The following is a 21,533-nucleotide window of genomic DNA, read 5'->3' on the forward strand; positions in this document are numbered from 1 at the left end:
AACATACCAAAAGAAAATAGGCAACAGTTGTATTATTCATTTAGAAATGTACTAACAGCTTTATCTCCAGAAAACGCTTCCGATGCTTTTTATAATGCATTAAATAACGACCTATCAGAAAAATATACTCACTGGGTAGAATATGTTAACAACTATTGGACCCGACGCGAAGACTGGTGTTTAGCTTATCGTGATAGTAATACTCATGGCCATCAAACGAATAACTTCTCTGAAGTATGTGTACGCCTATATAAAGACATAGTACTTTCTCGATGTAAAGCTTACAACGTAGTTGCCCTAGCGGACTTTACTTGTACGACTATGGAACAATATTTTATTCGACGTCTAAGAAATTTTGCTAATAAGGGATATAGTGAAGGAAACCATCTTTTAAAACCATTACTGAAGAAAGCAAGTTATCTAAAAAAGGATAGCATACAAAAAATAGATGAATTCACATACAAAGTTCCAAGTGAAAAAAATGATCAAGTGCTATATGATGTGAATATTGAAATTGGTTGCTGCACTTGTCTTGTTGGTCGGCTAGGTAAAACATGTAAACACCAAGCAGGATTTTATTTATACTATTACAACCTGGAAGCACATGATTCCGAGATCCGTTACCAAATCGCATGCTTGGCATTGGGTGAAAAGGCTAAAGGGCGAGAATTTTACAGACCTCTTATTAGTTCGCAACAAATGCAGGTATCCACTTCGGTATCAAAAACTGATTTATGTGAACAGCATTCTTATGTAGAACTACATAATGAAAGTAGTAATAACAATGAAATTACCCTATATCTATAAGTCAAACGCCTTTCAATAACACTGAGTCATCATCATTTGAAGCACTGTTAAAACTTATGCAGGATTGCCACATAAGATTTGGCACTAGTGAAGCTTCTATACAAAAAAGTTTAGCTCGACTCCAAAAAGTCACCACCAGAAATGCATGGGATAGTTTTTTATGCACGGCAGGATCCAGTATTCCTTTAAGGCGTTGTCGTACAGCAATTCGTGTACAGCCAACAACCATTGCCAGAAGAAGACTTGGTATTACAAGTGGCAGTAAGAGGGTGCCTAGTGGAAGACCAGCCGTCACTGAAAAAAAAAACCAAGAGTACTAAAGAGAAAGCGGAATTTACATGTAAATGTGGAAAATAACATAACAAATGCAAAATCGCATGGCAGTGGACACTAGTAACTAATAGAACCTACTTTTATTTTGTGTTAATGTGCTTAGTTTTCGTAGTTTTTGTATTGTATTATGGTAATAAGTAAATCTTTAAAATATATTCTCACGCAATTTTAATTTACTGTCATAACGTACATGGCGCTGATGTGACTCTGGCAATATGTACTGTTATCTGGCATACACATGCATTTTTAATTCACTTGCAAAACGTACATGATGCTGACTCTACAATGGTAGAACGTACTGCTACCTGGCAGCAACCAATCAGAAAGCGTAGATACAAGCCGTTTGTCAAAATCATGTACGTTGTGCTTATATGCCCGCCGGCACTGCTATTTTCACGGTCCCATCTCTAGGATGAGAAGTTTGGAACGAAAAGTTTGAATTTTTCGGAAAGATGAGTTTCGGTAATGCAAGCAACACTGATTGACTTATCCTCGAGGAAGTGTTCGAGTTCAGTCGATTTACCTCTAATGCTTTGCGCATTCCAGGTAACTATACAAAGATTATCTGGGTGGGCTGTATTACACATTGGTGGGAGTTTGTAAAACGGCGATCAGACTTGCTACCATCGTTTGAACGATGGCCTGGATGCTCTGTTCAAGAGAAGAAGCTGCAGGTGTGTTTGGGGACGCATTACATTTTTGAGGGGTAAGGTTTTTGGAGGAGCGTCTTTCTGGGGATGACTGTTGGATGGGGTGCAGATTGTATACACTTTCGTGTTTGGGGGTACTACAGATTTGGGGGGGTACGGTCCTATTTGGAACCTTGGCGCGGAATGTAGCGCGGTGTCTTCCTTTGCAATTAGCGCAGGAAGAAGTGGCTTCTTTCTTGTCCTTTGCCTTACATTCGGCAGAGATATGGTTGCGGCCACAAAAGGAATAGACCCAGGCGGCGTGACAATAATTGGCCGTGTGGTAGAACTTCAAGCAATGGCGGCATTGTCCAGACTAACGGACACTAAGGGCCAGATTTTTCCACCCTTGACATCGTTTGTGGAGATTTCAAAATCTACGGAGGACAACATGGAGATTGCGGTCTTGTTTCAGTTGGTTTGTACTAAACTTTGGATTCGTCAACGGAGTTTGGGTAGACCCTTTGGTGTTTATGGCCCGACGTGTTGCGATGCCTTGGTTGTCTATGGCGCGAAGAATATTCGGCCAAAGGGACCTTTGGCGGATTTCGATGAGGGGAGGGGCATTGCAGGTTTGGGTAGTTACACTAGTGTCTGCCTCAGAATCAAAGCACGTTGAGGATGCCGAATACAGAAAGGTGGCACGTCTTCGGCGCTTGTAACGCCGCTTCCCGGCTTCTGTGAATCCGTTAGCGACAGTGGGGGGAGGGTCTGAATTGGGTGGCCGAAGAAGGCACAACGTCTACGTACGTTGGGAAACAAGGGGAACTTTCGAAGTACTGCCGTAAGAATTCGTTGATTATGGCGAGCTTGGACTGCAGCTCGCTTGCCGAGGACATAACTTCCGCAATGGAGAGTTCTTTCAAATGTGCGGCGCTCTTGGGGGTAATGATTTCGAAATGGTTGGCAAGAAAAGTTAATCTACTCCTGTGGGACGTAGTGTATATGAATTGGTGAATATTAAACCACCTGCTTTAATACGTCGTCGCTATACAGGCAGCGATTACTGCCGGTTGTTGTGTTCGTCGGCTGCAGTAGCTGGTAACAGAACGGTAGAAAATGATCGCAAGTACGTATACCAGCTCGAATGGTTCGAACTAGACTATAGTTGCCTTTACAACGGAATTACTCCCTTTTATATTGTCGATGATCGTACTTCCATAAAATGGAAACCAATGAGAAACTACTGCAGGAGCGTATAAGGCATACGGTGGGGTTAGAAAACCGATAATAGCCTTCAAGAAGGAATACCTATTTACATCAGCACGCCGTCAGCAATCCCTACCATGTTACATTAATTGGTTAACTGTGTTCATTAAAACGCAATTGTTTGGCTTAAGGACATGTGCCTTACACAACTGACGTGGTACAATCACGCAGAAATGAACACCCTCAACAGAACGTGCATAAAATAATTTCTGTACTTTACATATACAATTCTCACAAATTATAATTCTCTCACTCAAATGCAAGAAATGTCTTACGTGAAAGTAAAAATATTAATGAGGATGCGTATTTACTTTTTCATACACCTCGTAATTTACAATCTATCAAAGGAAATTGAGAAAGTAAATATTCTCATCAATTCAGTTACACATACAGATGCTCTATTTTTTTTATATAGCTTTGCAGTACTATGTATTACTTAAACCACATACCCATGTTCTTGAAAATTGTATGTTATTGCACAGAAATGTCTACCTACTGTAATGAGAAAGTTTTTCGTACCAAGGTAAAGTTTATTTAAACGTACATAAATCTAAAATTAACAAAAAAAACACAAGAAAGAAAAACTTAACACTATGTGTGATTCCGCGTGTGGCTCGTGTTTCGCACTACGTACTAATAACGGTTTTACAAGTCCGAGAATACTAAGGTAAACTGTCTAAATCTCACTACCGCACTTGGTGGTTCCTGTGGCCTGGGTTCCGTAAAGGAAAACTCCGGAGTTTTGTGTCCTCTCAGTAGATCAGCTCTAATGTTCCTAAGGAACGCTAGTAGAGTGCGACCAAGATGAGAACTGTCGTTCCTCGCCGGGCCATCTTTTATTCACGTCTGGCATGGAGGAGTTGTCGAGCGTGTACCGAGAGGGTGGTTTTCAGGAGTAAGGGAGCGGTGGTGATCGAACGTACCGGTCTCGAGTGGTAGTACGACGAGTAGGAGAACTGCTGATGTTGCAGGCGCGTCAAAATGCAGGTTCTAAAATGGTACGCGTTACAGACTCCCCCTCTAGTCGTTGACCTAGGTCCCGCGTCCCCGTTTGTCTTCTTCTTCGGACGTCCCCTCTTACGTTTGGGTAGTTGGGGACCGATGTCTCCCTCAGGTCCTCAGAAAGGAGATAGAACGTAGGTGTGGTAGACTCCAACGATACGGGACGGCTGATCCTTCTACGGAGGGCGAGTTTAGAGGAAAAGTTTCGACTGGCTTTGCTTCGACTGTGGCTAGTGACTAAAACCAAGTCGTCCGGGCGGTTGGCCGGAACGGGTCGACGAAGGCGGTCTGCGTTTTCCTTCTGTCGGTCCTGTTGAGCCTCGTGCCGGTTTTGGGCTAGGCGGAGTAGGTTACCGAGTGTTAGGAGTCTTGGGATGATCTCTGGTACGAAGTTATCTGATTGAAAAATGACTGGGAGATCCTGGGCGCTTCCTCAGGACTGCGAAGTTCTCTCCCAAGGGTAAGGTGGGCCGGACTGAAACCAGTGGTGCTACAATAGGCCGAGTTTAAAGCAAAGCGGATGCTGGGCAGCGTTTCGTCCCATCGGGTTTGGTCTTTCGGAGTCGCAATAGCGACCTGTATTTTTTTAAGTCTCGGTTTCGCCTTTCTACCGGATTGGCGGCCGGGTAGTGTAGTAGTGTCAGATCCTGGGCGATTCCCAGAAAGTGAGTTAGATGGTGCATCACTCCCCTTATAAATTGAGTACCATTGTCACTGATTATCCTCCTGGGCGTCTCTTCTTCTAGTATGACCGTGGTACAGGCTTCCGTGGTTGCGGACGGCAATGGAAACAACTCAGTCCAACGATTCGCGGTGTCCTCTATAATCAAAACCCATCGGTTTCCAAGCTGTAACTGCGGTAAGGGTCCGAACGATCAACGGCTATGATCACGAACTTACGTTTCATCACTGAGGTCTGCAGCAGTCCGGCGGGCTTTAAATTCTATACTTTGAATCGTTGACATTGGACGCAATCCTTAAGGTGTGCGACGATGTCCCTTCGCATACCAACCCAGAAGAGAAGTAACGGGATGCAATGCGGTGCCATGTCCGATCTACTCCGTAATGTCCGGTGATTGGGGAGTGGTGATACTGTTGCAGACTTTCATTTCGATTCTGGGTCGGCACGACTAATTGGGGTTCCTCCGCGACCATATCGGGATAGTAACAATATAGTACACCTTGGGACATGCGGTATCTGCGTGCAAAATGACAGCTTATTTCGAGTTTGTCTACATTGGTGAACGCCTCCAGGATTTTCTTTAGGTCAGGGTCCTTCATTTGTCCGGACCGTGTTGCCGCGGGAGTGCGTGCCGGATAGTCCACGCTTACCGTGTTTACGGGGAGCACTTCCTCTTCGGAACAAGAAGGCTGTAATAGCCTGTCTGCTACGTCATTGGCTCAGCCGGGCCCGTACTGGATAGAGAGGTTGTAGGTTTGTAGTTGTAGAGCCCACCTCGTCAGTCGGCCGGATGATGTCTTCAAATTCATCAACTACTTCAGGGGTTGGCGGTGGGTAACGGCTACGACGAATGATTCCTTAATGTACCTTCGGAATTTGAATTTTGTCCACACGATGGCTAGGGCTTCCCGTTCCGTGGTTGCATAATTCCGCTCTGACGGTGTAATCAGTCTGCTGGCATACTCAACGGGACGTTCATCGGGGCCCTCCCCCTGTGGTAAAGCTGCTCCCAGAGCGTACCGGCTGGCGTCCGTGCGGAGAACAAACGGTTGCGAGAGAATAGATGAAGTCGTTCGGCGTTCTTTAAGAGAGTATCGAAATGATTGTTATAAAAAAGATATTATTGATCCAATACATCATCTGCAACATATTTAATAATATAATTTAGGTACTCTGTGTCTTTCTAAGGGGTTTTAATTCTTGTTTACGATAAATCTGACCTTTTTGGGTTTTGATTTTGCTTCCTGTGTCTTCTTGCACAATTTCTTTTCTAAAACGTGGCGCCTTCTTATCTCTTATATGCATCTTTAAATATACTGGTTGATCTTCTTTTATGAGTAAAAATTTTGAGCGTTTTATACTTTGGTTTTAAATTTGTTGTTCTTTCTGGTTGATTAAATTTCCCGATACTAATTAATATAGAGCCTTAATTTCATCGTAACTTTCGGTGGTATACTAGCGGTAGTAATTTTCGTCAAATACTTCTTACATGTCATTTGTCTCTATGTGTCCGAAAAGTATTTCAGTAGTTTTGCACTTGGTTTGTAAATGAATGCTTCTGTTATAAATAATAACTGCGTTCTCGAATAAATTATTTTTGAGTACTGTGGTTTTAGAGGCGGTTATAGTTTTCATTATTTCTACTACAGTACCGTGTGCACGTTCGATAGTACCGTACTATTTGGATGTTTTCGGGTTATGAAATGATAATTGACTTCGTAACATTTCAACAAATAGGGGGTTAAATAAAATAATTCGAAGTGGTCTGTATTCTGTCAAAACTGCGGTCGATCTTTTTGGATCTCATCAGCGCTTCGCTGGGGTTGAGGTTGGCTACGCCAGGATTCGTTTTCAGCAAGTAGATATCCACACAAGTGGACCTTGTTGAAAAATACGTAATCCTAAAATGTAGCATCGTGCTTCAAATGGCAAATAACTATCAATTTTAGCATTTTGAATTGTGCAAAAATTTTAGTATAGGCTTCAACTATATCTGGTAAGTTATTCGAGCTTAATTGACAAAACGACATATTTTGTAAATGAATCTATTGTCGTCAGAAACTTCTTCCTGTTAATCGAAAAAATGTCTATAAATACTGTGTCAAATAGAAGTATAGGAGAGGGATTGAGTTTTAATTTATATTTGATGGGGTGTCTTTCATATTTTGCCTGTTGTCAAAATTTCACAATTATCTATGAATTTTTGCAAGTGCTGATTATATCGGACCAACAATAATACTTAAACATTTCGGTTGCTAGCTCTTGAGCTCCGCGGTGTGAGGATTGTGTATTTGTTTAAGGATTTTATGTTGCGCTTGTTTTTCGGTAATGTCTTTTAAGGTCATTACTTTAACTGATCCGTCAAAATTAATGTTTACTAGGTATGCTAACTCTTCATAGAATGGTTTATTTTTACATGTATTTGCATTTGTAACTTTTGGATGTATATATTGATGTAGGACGTTAATTATTTTGTTTTCGTAATTTTGGTAATTAAGTTGAACTAAATGTCGCGTTTTGTTAAACAATTGGATTTGCCTAATAGCGGGTTTATATGAAAAGGAGATCACAATTTGATGGTACCCATTTTTTAATTCTAATTTTGAAAAATAATTTGAACTTCCTAAAAGATCATAAATTGTAGTAATATTTGGAATTGGATATTTGTCTTCTATTGTTTTCTCATTGAGTTTTTGGAAATTAAAACCATACATCAAGCGACTTTTCCGCTCTTATCAGGTTTCCTGGGAACAAGAAAGATTGGAGAAGTGTAAGGTGATTCCCTTTCAACTATAATATTTTGACCTTTAAGTTCATCTACCTGTCTGTCTACTTCAGCTCTTTGCACCTGTGGAAAGCAGTAAGGTTTTGAATAAATGGGTTCTTCGGAATTTAATGAAATTTTATGCTTAATGTTATGTGAGAACGTTAATATGTCACCTTCTTTGTAAAAGATTTCACTGTAGTCATTGAATAGTTTTTGTAATACTACACGTTGGCTATCTGGTAAATGATTCAGATCAACACTTACATATTTCTCACGGGAACTAGTATAAACATTGCATATATCTATGTTATGAGGATAAGTATGCTTTGCTTTTATTTTAATTACTGGTGTTTCTTTAGGAATATTTCCGCGAAATGGAACTTCGCAATGGAAGTTGTTAGCTATTGTAAGGGTTTCGGAATTTTCATAGCGTTAATTTCTTGTTCCGGGATCAAGACTGGTCCTTTTCTAATGGGAATTCAGAATGTATGTTTATCTGTTTTACTTGCCAAAAATGTGTCGAATTTAAGTAAAGGATAATTTACGTTGTTTAATATAGTAATACCTGTTTCATAGTCCATTTTGGATTTCATTATCTCTAAGTTGTCTGAGCCTAAAAGTATATTAAAATGCTGATGAAAGGGAACTATCAAAAACTTAAGTATTTGAGTTTCCTGAAATAAATCGATATTCAAACATTCGTTGTGTTTAGTTTTTGTCGTTATAGTTTTTAGCAAAACGTTTTCGGTGTATACAAGATCTGAGAAGTATTTATAAATAAAATCCGGGTTGATTAATGAATTTGTTGCACCTGTATCAAATAAAATTTTGAAAGATATATTTTCATTCAAATTTATTATAAGGCAAGTTAACCGGGGTCGTATAAATCGTCATCCTCATTATTGTTTTGTACGTCTAACCCTATCTTTTAGTCATAGTCATAGTAATCATAACTATTTGAATTCATTTCTGAAGATGGTTCAAGGTTTTCTAAATTTGGATGATGGTTATTTGGTGGTTCGATTTCTGTTAGCGAGACTTGTGGTTGTCGCCAACGCCGAAAACCTGAGGCCTGATAATTTGGTGTTTTAGTTTTAAGCATAAGATATGAGAAGTGACCAAGAACTTCCATCAAAGCACGAAGCACTTATCAAGTTAGTCAAACTAATCGTTCGTTTGGAGATACCCTTTGTACAAGATAGTAAATATATATCTAATAAGTCTACTGCGCTGTAAGACTTCTGTTATTCTATCTTCCACCCTAAATTTAACCAACATGCCTTATCAATTTGACGCGTGTGCATATATTCCCCTTGCAATAGTAAGTTCTTGAATATCTGCCTGTGAACATTTAACAGTTCCTTTTCATAATATTCAAATATTACGGAAAATATTTAATTGAAGTTTTAGTGGCGTTTCGGTAACTTCCTTTTCGCCAACTATTGCGTTGTACATATTTAAAAGAAACACGTATATCAATAACAGCTGCTATATTGGACCATTTAGCTAACAAGTATGATTTCAGTTCTATTTTGCAGTATAAGACGTTAACAATGTTCAATCAGTCTTCCTTCTGACTTTGCTCATTTTATGTTTATCATGCAGAAAATCTGTGAGACTACGAACACATTTTTCTCAGTATAGTCTATCGAGTTGTACCGATTTAGTTTTATTTTTTTTTTAGAAATTTAACATAAGAAACGGCAGTGCCCGCTTATTTACTTTTATATAACTTCATTTTGTTCATAAACACACTTTTAATAAAATAACAGAATAATAGGTACCTATACATATGTCATATTATGTGATTTATTTGTTTTCTGGTAATTATCTGGTACCTTTATCTGTTATCGTTTTTAGGTACGTATGGATTCATAGCTACATGTGAATGTGCTACTTTTAAAGAGTTACCTAGGTACCTCATCGGAAATTTGAAAGGCGTCAATCAAATAAAGTTGGCGAACTTCAGAAAAACATATATACATGTCAATGTTGCCGAAGCAGGCCTTGATGACTTGTTAAATCCGTGTATCTTTTCATATATGCACTTCTATAGTACCTACACATTACATGCATAATATTTTTTTACTATATTTGGTCCTCACGTAAACAGTATTCAGTACTTCCACCCTCCTTTCTTTTTGTAAATGAAAATTGACAACACGTTTGTATATTTTTTCACATATTCTACTACTATTTATGCATACACCACTTGTTCATAACATTTCATTTTTTGTACTTCTTTACCTAGCTTTTTCAAAATTTCTTTCCTGCTTTCTTCTTATGAATGAACAAATGATAACATCCAATAATAAAGGAAATGGAAAGGAAAAGATGTTTCAACAAAACTGTTTATTCCTCGACAATTGTTTCGACCTCTAAAAGGTCATTTTCAAGAGTACAATAGTAACTAAGGCTAAGATCTTAAACATGAGCTTTTATACATAAATAAATTATAAAGTGGGGTAAAACAGAAACAATTAGAGTTGTGTTGTGTTATTAACTAAATTTTTACAATTTAGGATGGCGTTTTGTATTTCCAGATTTTCTAGTAACGTTAGTTTTTTACCAATTGATGGAGTATGTAGTATTTTTACGTTATTAGTATCTATGTTATGATTGTTTGTGGTACAATGTTCTGCTAGGCCTGTTGTGTATTTTTTGTTGCTTTTTACACTATCTAAATGTTCTTTTAAGCGTATTTTAATAGAACGACCAGCCTGACCTATGTAAATAGCATCACAATGTACACAATTTATTTGGTAGACACTACTTCTTTTTTGTTTGTCTCTTTCTAGTTTGTTGTTAACCAATATTGATTTGTGGCGATATCCACCACATGTTTGTAAATTGTTTCATTTTGTTTACATATTGTAAATACCTTCTTAAAATATTTCTTTTCTATTTTCGATTAGTGTCTATAAAAATTCCTTCCTTTTGTAAATAATCTATTGTATCTTGCTTATCTATTTAAATAACTCTATTACTGTACTTTCCTATAATCCCTGTAACATTTCATCTTTTGTATACTAACCGCATGACGTCTGTACCTTTCATTCCTTCCTAATTACATTTTTACAATCGGTTTCTTCGGTGGTTGACCGGCCATCAATTTCTTGGTATTTCTAATCTTAAAGTTTCCATATTTTAATGCTTCCCTNGTTCTGCTAGGCCTATTGTGTATTTTTTGTTTTTTACACCATCTAAATGTTCTTTTGAGCGTGTTTTAATAGAACGACCAGTCTGGCCTATGTAAATAGCATTACAATGTTCACAATTTATTTGGTAGATCCCACTTCTTTTTTGTTTGTCTCTTTCTAGTTTGTTGTTAACCAATATTGATTTAAGGCTATTTTTATTTATTTCGATGGCGTGTATATTAAAATGTTTCAATTTATTTTTAATTTTATCACTAGTGTTTTTGATGAATTTTAAAGCACAAAAGTTCGTTGGTTTTGGTTTTGGGGGGTTGTGGAAAATTTCTGTACGAGTTTTTTGGCGGAGTTTTTTATGAAGTAGGTTTTCAATTAATTCTAATTTGTACCCGTTGTTTATTGCAATCTCCTTTATAATATTTAATTCTGTTTTATAGTCTTCTTCGGAAAGGGGTATGTTGATTAGTCTGTGTAGTAAACTGTGAAAGGCAGCTATTTTAATTTGAAAAGACTGGTTGGAATAAGCGGGGATAATTGTATCTGTTGTTGTTGGTTTTCTGTATATTTTGAATTTAATTTTATTGTTGTTTCTACTAACTGTTAGATCTAGAAAATTTAACTGGTTATTTTGTTCTATTTCTTTCGTAAATTTGATTTTATTATTTAAACTGTTTAAATATACCAAAAAGTTGTCAAGTTGTCTTTGCGTACCTTTCCACACGCAGAAAATATCATCAACATATCTACAATAGAAATGAATGCATTTAACAAGTGTATTATCAGAACTTAATAATTGTTTTTCGAAATGCAAGTTTAAATATGATAACATCCAAATTTATATTTTCATATTTTTCAAATACTCTCATTGATAACTACAGACAATTCCTATTTTCCTGTATACGCGCTTCGCGGTGGCGGACGCAACTTTTGAACGTTTACATGTGGTATTTCCCGATTTCTCCTCCAATAAAAGACATTACAAATCATTATTATTATCGTTACCGATTTTGATAAAAACTTCTTTTGAACGTAGACAACTCTAATCACTCCAGTGTAAATAAAGATTATGATAATATTTTTTATGATCGTATGCTCTTTTTCTTATCTAACCCATTTTACAAAATTTTTAAACGCTGCAATCACCGCGATCTGATAGGTTTAGTCTGCACTATTGTCATGCTCAATTTGGAAACGGTGTCTTCATCATTTAAGTTACATCGGTAATTGGTTAATTATTTATTTTAATTGCCTGATTTTAATGCAAATTAATTATTTTGGCGTGACTGGGGGTCAGGTACTAAGATGACAAGATAGGCAAGTTTTTTAAAAACAACAACATAATCATAAACAATAATATAGAGAATTGAATCAAAACATTTACAAAAGGATCTTCCTCCCAATGTAGATCAATACACAAAAAACTAGTTAAGAGGTTTACTTACACTTTTAGGAGCGCTACAATCATCATCGCCCGGGGGTAGTGTCACCAACACTTAGAGTTTGCCACCCGTTACTCCTTTTAAGGGTAGACTTTATCCCTTCGCGTTCCGGAATCGACTGCTCGCGATCAGATCATCGATCCCCATCCACGCGCCAAACTTTTTGATGAACCTGTGATCATTTGTCCACAGTTCAACATGGGTCATTCACTGATTCCAGATGTTTCTCTGGTTTAGCTGATTTAATGAGAAAAACCGACGAAGTCCTTATTGGTGACTTCGCGAAGTTCAATTATTTTCCTAATGACCAGAGCTATCGAACCAGCGTTGCTGTCTCGTTGCTATGTAATGTCAAATACGCTCATTTTGCAAGTGAATGAACTCGATATTCGTTTTATGAATTTGAAAAGAATAGCAACGTTATAATTATGAAATATTTAATTAATTTTGAAATATGTTTTGAAGTCTAAAATGGTTTTTGAATTTCATTAAAATTTCACAGCATGACACTATTTTTGACATGAGAGTGGACACTCCCTGCCCTTGTACTATAAGGTCTACATCACATTTTAGTTATTTGTACCAACTTGATAAAAGTTGGAGTAATTGTTCAAATAGAAAAGAAAAAACAACCAATGTCCAATATTTATCACCACTTTCATTACATTTCGTGTTAATCAAAATACCAAAAACAAAAAAATTAATCATTGTCACTGTTGTAATTAGTTACTACTGGAACATTTTGAGTAGCAAACATTTTGGTGAGGACTTCGCCAGGACGCATAATTTTTGACAAATATCGTCCATATAACAAATAATAAATAAATGGCTGCTATATGTGAATAGCACCCCACTGTAGGGTTGCCATTGGAGCAGTCACCGCAATAACGGAGAATACTACTGTAATCATTACGATCGGAAATATAGTGAATGTAAGTACGATAGACTTTGTTATTTATATGTCTTGATTTTACTTCTGCTTTAATGATATTAGATGCTGATTTCACATATTTTACTAAAAGATTATTTTGATCGTCCATTATTTCGGCCATGTAAGATAGAGCCTGTGAAAATTGAAACGAACCTTTGAATAAAATCTTTAGCTGATCTTCAGTTAAACGTGGAAAATCTAGTAGTTCAGATGCTGTTCTACTTCGGTATCGATTTTTATCTTAATGCCCATGAGTTTTGCTGCAGCTGTTTAAACTCTCTTGATTTAAGTACTTTAACTTGAGGGGTTGAAGATTTAATGACTTGGTTTTTATATTTTTCTTCGAGGCAGTCTGATGGGATAACAGGAAGTTCGGTGTCTAAATTGATTGTCTTGTTATTATTACGGGTGTCCTTGGTTGTTATACCGAGTCCATTAGAAAAATAACAGGTACATTTCTAGTGGATTGTAATGAGGGTCGGTCGTGTAATTTCGACTTTGTTGATCGGTAAGTTTTCACATTTCTAAGTGAAGTGAGAGAGAAGAGTGTACTTGTGGAAGCTGCTAGCCAAATGTTTTGATCGATTTTTTTCGAATCAGTTCCTCGCTTGCAAGAGTGGTGTAGATATCCTATGTATCGGAAAACGTTTTTGATGTTAATAATTGAGGAATGCAGGCTCTGTTGTAAAACGGTTCCTATGGTTCAACTTCTTTTGATATCCAGATATCTTCAATATGAACTATTGGTGGTCAGTCGATAAAGCAAGATATTGCGTTGGTGGCAAGAGGATGTGAAATAAGGAGTTTTGAGTAGGTACCGGATAAGGGAAAAGTTGGTACAACTTGAACTGTAAAGATTTACAAAGAGGAATTTCTAATTTAATCAATAAGCCTTGATTTAGTAAATAGATTTTGGGCTTGATTATCAAATAATATTTATAAATTTCACTATCATCTACTGGAAATGGCAGTACGGACTCGGTAACATCAATTTTGTTTAATTCAGTTTTTAATTGTTCATGATTTAGGATTGATGGGTGTAACATACCTGCTCTTGCATAGGTTAATGACTCTAAAATATTAGAAACATACTTTGGGTTTGATTATCAAATAATATTTATAAATTTCACTATCGTCTAGTGGAAATGGCAATACGGACTCGGTAACATCAATTTTGTTTAATTCAATTTTTAATTGTTCATGGTTTAGGATTGATGGGTGTAACATACCTGCTATTGCATAAGATAATGACTCTACAATATTAGAAACTTTCTTTTGGACTAAATTAGTGATTTCAAGAAGAACACTCACTGTGTTTATCATATGAAGTGCTGCATGATTTTCATTGATTTTGTTTGTATCATTTTGTGATGACTGATCCATAGTCAACAAATTTTACTGAAGTGTCTTTTCGTTGCCATTTGCCTTAATCAAGGTTTCATTGAAGCTTGATAACAATACCTTTGATAGATGTGTTTGGTCTTTTATGATTTTCAATGTATATTTATTTGAATATTGTTAAGTTCTGTTATGAGTTTATTATATTTATCCGCATCGTCTTCATCTAAAGTACCAAATAATGTGTGTAAACCTTTCCTAAAGTTATTAAACCAACCTCTTCTGGCTCACTTTGCAGGTAATGAAAAACTTATTTCCTCTAAATATCTTTCTAATTTCATTACTGTGACCCCTAACGTGGGAACTTGATTGAAGTTGAAGTGTATCTTATTTACGTATTTTGAATTCTAAATTTTGAATCTGGGTCTAAAATTGTTTAATTGTTTTCAAATTCGAAAATAATAGATTTATGAAATATTATTCTGAAAATTAATTTTTGAATTGAATAATAGATTTATGTTTTTGTAAACTAAAATAGTGTATGGAGTGTCAGATACAATGAGATTTCCTTTAGGATGGAGATCTATTCCTGTATTAGGCAATTCATCCGTACTTATGTCTACGGCTACGCCTCTGAAAAAGAAACGGATTTATATAATTTAATCTGTTCGATGTTAACTATAGTGAATTCGTTGTTTCTCGATGTTTTATTAATTTTGAANAACTATTGTGAATTCTTTGTTTTTCGTTTTTTTATTAATTTTGAAATTTTTCTCGTTAATAATTTCCATTATCTGAAATGGACCTAACCATTTCGAATTACCCTGCCTGTTTATTAAGAAATTTCTTAAAAATATTTTATCGCCTATTTTGTACTGAGGTAATGGGTTTTTAATTCTCGAATTATGCGAGTCGTTGACTTTTTGTTTTTGCTGAGCTTGATTATTATGCGTTATTTTATGCAATCTGCTAAGAATGCCTTTTCTCTCGACTAAGTAGGATGCTGACGTTTTTTCATTCACGTGTGAATCTTGGGGATTATTTATATTTCTCGGTTTAATGCTGTATATTTCATATGGTACCAATTTAATACTACTATTTACTGAAGAGTTGTAAGATAACACAGCGTGGGAAGGTAATGCTTCATAATTATTAGTATGTTTATTTGTGTCAATTAATCTGACAATTGTCTTTTAAGGTGCAAATAACTCTCTCTACAGCACCGTTGCTTTTAGGGTGGTATGAAATGGTGTACGTGTGCTCTATTAATAGTTCTTTTTCTAATTTTGATAGGATTTTATTAAGGAATTCGCCTCCTTGTACAGAATGAACCCTTTTAAGAATGCCGAAAGTAGGTATGAATTTAAGAAGGCGTTTTGATACCTCTTGAGCTGATTTGTCACTCAATAAGTAACATTGAATAAATTTAGTCAATTGATCCTGGATTACTAAAACTGTTCGTTTTTGTTTTTTTGAAAAGTAAATTTCGGCTGTATCCATATCTATGCGTTGAAACGGATATATTGGCGTTTCTGTAATAGTCATTGGACTTTCGTACGATCTTCTCACTGTTTTATTTCTTTGACACGTTTCACAATTGTTAATATAATTTGTTACATCGTCCTTGATTCCTGACCAATCGAAATACTCATGAATTCTCTCTAAAGTTTCATTTATACTGTTTCTTGTTGTCGTGTATTTTTTCTTATTGTTTCGTGTTGTCGTGTACTTTTTTCCTTTTGTTTCGAAGGACCACCCTAGCTACTAGGGAAACTCGTGACGATAATATATAGCAACTTTATTGTTTAAAACAATGAACTCAAACATTATTATGACAAAACAACTTAACGTAAATTCTCTTAATTCTAATAGTTATATTGTACATCTAGTCCCTTCAACGTGTCGAGACCGAGTCCCTTCGCGTTTCTGCGATACGATGCAAAACCCTTTCCCTCTTCTCGTTGCGCACAATGTTGTCTGCACCAGGATGTAACTGGTGAATGCGCGCCATCGGCCAACGGAAATGAGGCATATTGTCTTCTACTAATACCACTAAAGTGCCTTCTTGTACGGGATTTTTGGTATCTTTTTTCCATTTGGACCGGGTTTGCAGAGTCGTCAGGTAGTCCCTGGACCATCTATTCTAATACTGCTGGTATATCTGCTGCAGTCGTTGGTATCTTGACAAACGTGATGTATTTACTTCTCTTAGGTCCTCTTCAGGACAGCTCGCGAGTGAGTCGCCTATGACAAAGTTAGGAAATCGTGGACATCGTTGGAGATCGGAGACAAGGGACGTGAATTCAAACATGCTTCAATTTGAATAATTGAAGTGTACATTTCCTCGAGTTTTAAAGAACAGTCATCCAAAACCCGCTTTAGATGAAATTTCATTGACTTCACAGCGGCCTCCCACAGGCCCCCTACGTGAGGAGATCGCGCTGGTATAGAATGCCACGTTATCTGACCCTCAGTCAGAAAGGAGGAAACAGTGTCATTATTAAGCAACCGATACAATTCTTGAAAGGAATTATGAGCTCCTCCAAAATTTAACCCATTATCGGAGTAAATATTACGCGGTTTGCCTCGTCGTGAGCAAAATCTTTTGAGTACGTTTAAGAAACTATTGGTCGTAAGATCAGTGGCTAATTCTATATGCACCGCGCGCGTCGCGAAACAAACAAATATACCGATAAATGTTTTCACTAGTTTGTTTCTTCGTTGGCCGCTTTCTTTGACAAAAATTAGTCCGGCATAATCGATGCCACAATTAGTAAATGGTCGACAAGGCTTAACCCTATTGTAGCGAGCACGAGCGTGCTTGAGTGCGAATGGGATATTCGTGTGTGTGAGCGGCTTAACGATTCGCCGACTAGCCGCGGGCGCCTTTCTTCATGTGTGCCGTATTTGTAAACGTGTGTGTCGTACCTGCATTCTGGGAAAGCAATTAAACAGTTCAAAGAAAAAGAAACTTTTCCGGACGGCTCGAGAAGGTTCCCGAAAGGAACTAAACGAGTATATAAAGGGAGAGACGATCACCGAAAGTAGTAGAAATAAATTGACCGTTGCAGATGTGAATCAAGAAATAAACTGACAGTGATAGAAGTGAAATAAATAGCGCAGTGGATAGTGATTTATCAACAGTAGTGTAAATATATAGAATAATTACCTAAGTTTAGTAATAATTTAGTAGTGCTTTTAAGTTCAATCATAATTAGTGTATATAAATAGTTTTGTCGTTAGCAGTCTTAAAAGTTAATTTTGTAAACCCACGAACATTACACTATGTTGAAGTAGTTCCCCCATTAGAAATTTACCAAGTTTCGGATTTGTGCGATAACACCGAATACAAGATTTTAGAACTCTTTTCACTGCATCTTTTCCCTTAATAGGCCAATATTTTAGTCTTAGAATTGACAATAGATTTTGTGTACCTACGTGCATGTATTTTAAGTGAGTATCTAAAATACAATAATTAGATCTGTTAAGTTTGTGTTTGTAAGATAGGGCTAGTGGATGCTTTTGATCGAAGCCAATATCTGCATTTTGTAGACGTTCACCTACTCTTAGAACATTTTGTGAATCTTAAAAAGAGTGCAAGTTACAAAGCTTGCTATTATTATTAACAGTTTTCGAACCTTTTAGATCCAATATCTCCCGTTTGAATACTTCTTTTGGCGCTAATTTTACTAGAATCAAACGTGTTTCATTTAACTCAATAACAGTTAAAACCTTGGACAAAGATTGTACTTTTGCTAACGTGCGGTTTCTGAATCTCAAAATATATACAACTACTTTAAGTAATTTCGAAAACGTAGAAATATTTTGGGTAAATTGTAAATTGGGTAAATGTCGATATCATCTTCGTCAAACTACGTTTTATCTTTTAGAAATTGTGGACCGTGAAACCACATCTCATTGTTTATTAACTCTTGTGGACTTGACCCTCGTGAAATTACGTCTGCTGCGTTGTTTTGACTCCTAACGTACTTCTATTCTGAAATATAAGGAATTTCGAAGATTTTTGCAACTCTATTAGCAACGAATGTTTTAAGATTGCATGGTTCGATTTTTAGCCAAGCCAATACTATTGTAGAGTCCAAAAAGTAAATTAATTTTGAAAATTCTATATCAAGTATATCTTTCACCTTATGTACTAATTTCGCGAGTAAATAAGCTGCTCGTAATTCTAATCGTGGTAAAGTTTGTTTTTTAATCGGAGCCACCTTTGATTTTGCTGTCAATCGTCGAATAGCTCTCTCATTGTTCGCGTTAATAAATAGACAAATAGATACATGCGCCATACGATACGCTTTTTCAGAACTATCGCAGAATCCGTATAGTTCCACATTACAGGCATTAGATACTAAAACAAGTCTATTTATCTCTATTATTTTTAGCATATGGAGTTGAGAAATGAATCCCAATCAAATTTCTTTTAAATGTAGCGGTATTTCCTGATCCCAATCGATTTTTAAATGCCAAAGCTCTTGTATGATCAACTTGGCTTTTATTATTACAGGACCCACTAACCCTATAGGGTCGAATATTTGTGATACCGTGGCTAGAATCGTTCGTTTTGTAATTGCTAGTCCTAAAGTTTTAAGTTCGCGTTCGTCGTGGAGTAAAATTAAATTTTCGTCATTACCTTGATCGTTTTGCAAAATGTGGTCTAAAATATTCTTGTTATTGGATGACCACTTCCTTAACTTAAATGTAGCTTGCGATAAAATTTCCGTAAATTCACGATAAATTTCTAATGCTTCTTGTTCTGAATTTACACTGACTAGCAAGTCGTCCATCTAAAATGAGTATTCAGTTATTCTAGCAGTCCGAAGATATTTATTTTTATTAATTTCCGCTAATTCCTTTAAACACCGAGTCGCTTGAAATGGCGCCCCGTAGGTAACTGTATTTAGTCTATAAACCTTTAAAGGTTCGTTAGGATCTTTTCGCCATATTATCTGTTGATAACCTTGCTCGCTGGGTTCTATCAAAATACCCCGATACATCATTTTTATATCCATGCGTAAAACAATATTGCGTAAACGTACGCGTAATACGATAGAGAACAGTTCTTCCTGTATAGTAGGACCAACAAGAATTAAATCGTTGTACGAAGTGCCGTTGCGCGATTTAGCACTCGCGTCAAATACAACTCTACACTTTGTTGTGACGGAATCTCTTAAGACAGCAGGGTGAGGTAAAAAGAAAGATTTTTCTTCTATAGAATTGTCTGATTCGAGATTATACACAAAACTCATGTGACCTAAAATTTCATAATCTTGTATAAACTCTACGTAGGGTAAGGTGGAGCACATTCGGATACCAAAATTCAAATCATAATATTTTGAATCAGAATAAGGCTTTCGAACTGAAAAAAATGTCAGTAGAAACAATGATGCATTGTGAATCATATCAAAGTTAGTTTACTTATCGGTTAACATTAAATTTTTGGCAAAAACATTAAAGTTAAAAATGTTGTATTTGTCCGGAACTTCCCCACGGTGGGGTACTTCCGGACAAGCGTGGGGCAGTTTTGGACAAGTCAAAGTTATACTTTAAAAAAATCCAGGAAGCTTATTTGTCAAAAATACAAAATTTTAAATGAAACAACACCATAGGTTAACATAGTTTATTGTTAGCTTTGATACCAAAAACCAAAATATAACATTTTTAATAAACCAAAACTAGTCCAACATAGAATATTATTATATAAATGTTTTAACTAACATTTAAACCATAAAAGTTAACATTAAACTTTAGGGATGATGCCATTCTGGAAGTGCCCGTAGTAGAAATTGGTTTAGGCAATTTAGAAACCACGGCAGACTTTAAAATTGTTGGTACGTCCACTTGTTTAGGAAGAATAAAACCACTATTAGTCTTTCGCATAAAGTTTATTACATATTCTTCCGATTCCAAAATTTCGATAACTGTGCCCACGTAGTGTTTTATTACTTTTTTTGTAGAAAATCTTACTAAGACATAATCACCAATTAATATCTGTTGATCTTCTGAAAATGAAAAGTTTTCTGCGTCTTCTAAATCTATATCCAAATCTGAATCACTAAATTTATTTCCTTTTGTAAAAGAAGCGTCTGACTCAGAAGTTGAGGAATCTATTCTTTTTCGTTTTTGTCGCCTAACATTTCCGTTGGCTACTTGTGTTTATTTCTTATACTGTTTTTTTGTTCCAACAATTTTCCTTCCCTTTTCCTTTATCTGTCAAATTTCTTTTCTTTTTACTTTTATCTAATTCCTCTATTCTATTTTTTCCGGAGTGCTTGTGTAGATTCTTGATTTGCCTTTTTCTCGTGGTTTCCTAGTTCCGTATCTAGGGTCTACTTTTGGAAATGGTTTAATATCGGAAGGCTTAAAAGTTAGTTGTGAGATAATATTTATCTTAGGTTTAGTAGCTTTGCCGATAATGTCATGTAAGATAGATTTAATGAAATTCGTTATTTCCGTTTTGTCCTCTTTGTTATTAGATATGTTCTCTTTCTTATCATTGGTGTATGAGCTTACATTGACAGAATCCAAAACATTCAATACATCTTCAGAAATAACTGAAGGAAAAGGCTCCGAACCACCCGTTGCATATATTGGTATAAAATCATCCTCCGAGTAAACAAGGGAATTCAAAGGATAAATTCCAGTGTTCTTAAAACTGCTTACAATATTTTTTGGAATGAATGCTTGCAAATATGGTTTAGCAGTTAGCTTTGCCACGTCCGCTATATTTATTGTTTTGCCAGGATTTGCAGCATCATTAAATGATATTTTACATTTTGTCTTGAAGGGAGCATAAATACATTTGTCTAATGGGTGCATCTTGTGGGCATCCGGGCAGTCCGAATCTGCCTCACCTGTTTTGTCCGGATGTGCCCCACCGGCCAAAAAAACCGTTAGCGCGAACTATACACTAAACAAACAAAACAGTAGATATAGGTTATGTACATTATACACGTAAACACCAGTCACTTTTTACTTAAACTAAAGAAATTTGAAATGAAACTCAGCAACAAGGTATAGGTCCTTACAACCAGAATGTAATTTTTACATAAAAACATTAATTTTTTAAATTTTTTCGATATCTTTCTTTCAAGGTGAGGTTTTATTGTGCATTCACATGACACGAACTCTAGATCACAACTGACGTTTCTTGGCGGGATTTGGTT

The 21,533-nt window shown here is 36.3% G+C and overlaps 1 protein-coding gene across 1 annotated transcript in view; it reads right to left on the bottom strand.

Annotated features, from left to right (window-relative positions):
* Positions 1-642: 642 nt before the first annotated feature.
* The window catches only part of LOC108736854, a 59,388-nt gene continuing 38,497 nt past the window's right edge, over positions 643-21,533 (bottom strand). Inside the window, exon 2 of the mRNA XM_018469440.2 lies at positions 643-1,101. Within this exon, the coding sequence (XP_018324942.1) occupies positions 809-1,101 (293 nt within the window). The 3' untranslated portion in view covers positions 643-808. The remainder of the gene's footprint in view (positions 1,102-21,533) is intronic.

This window comes from Agrilus planipennis, unplaced genomic scaffold (assembly GCF_000699045.2).
Source record: "Agrilus planipennis isolate EAB-ADULT unplaced genomic scaffold, Apla_2.0 scaffold4, whole genome shotgun sequence".
Classification (NCBI taxonomy): domain Eukaryota; kingdom Metazoa; phylum Arthropoda; class Insecta; order Coleoptera; family Buprestidae; genus Agrilus; species Agrilus planipennis.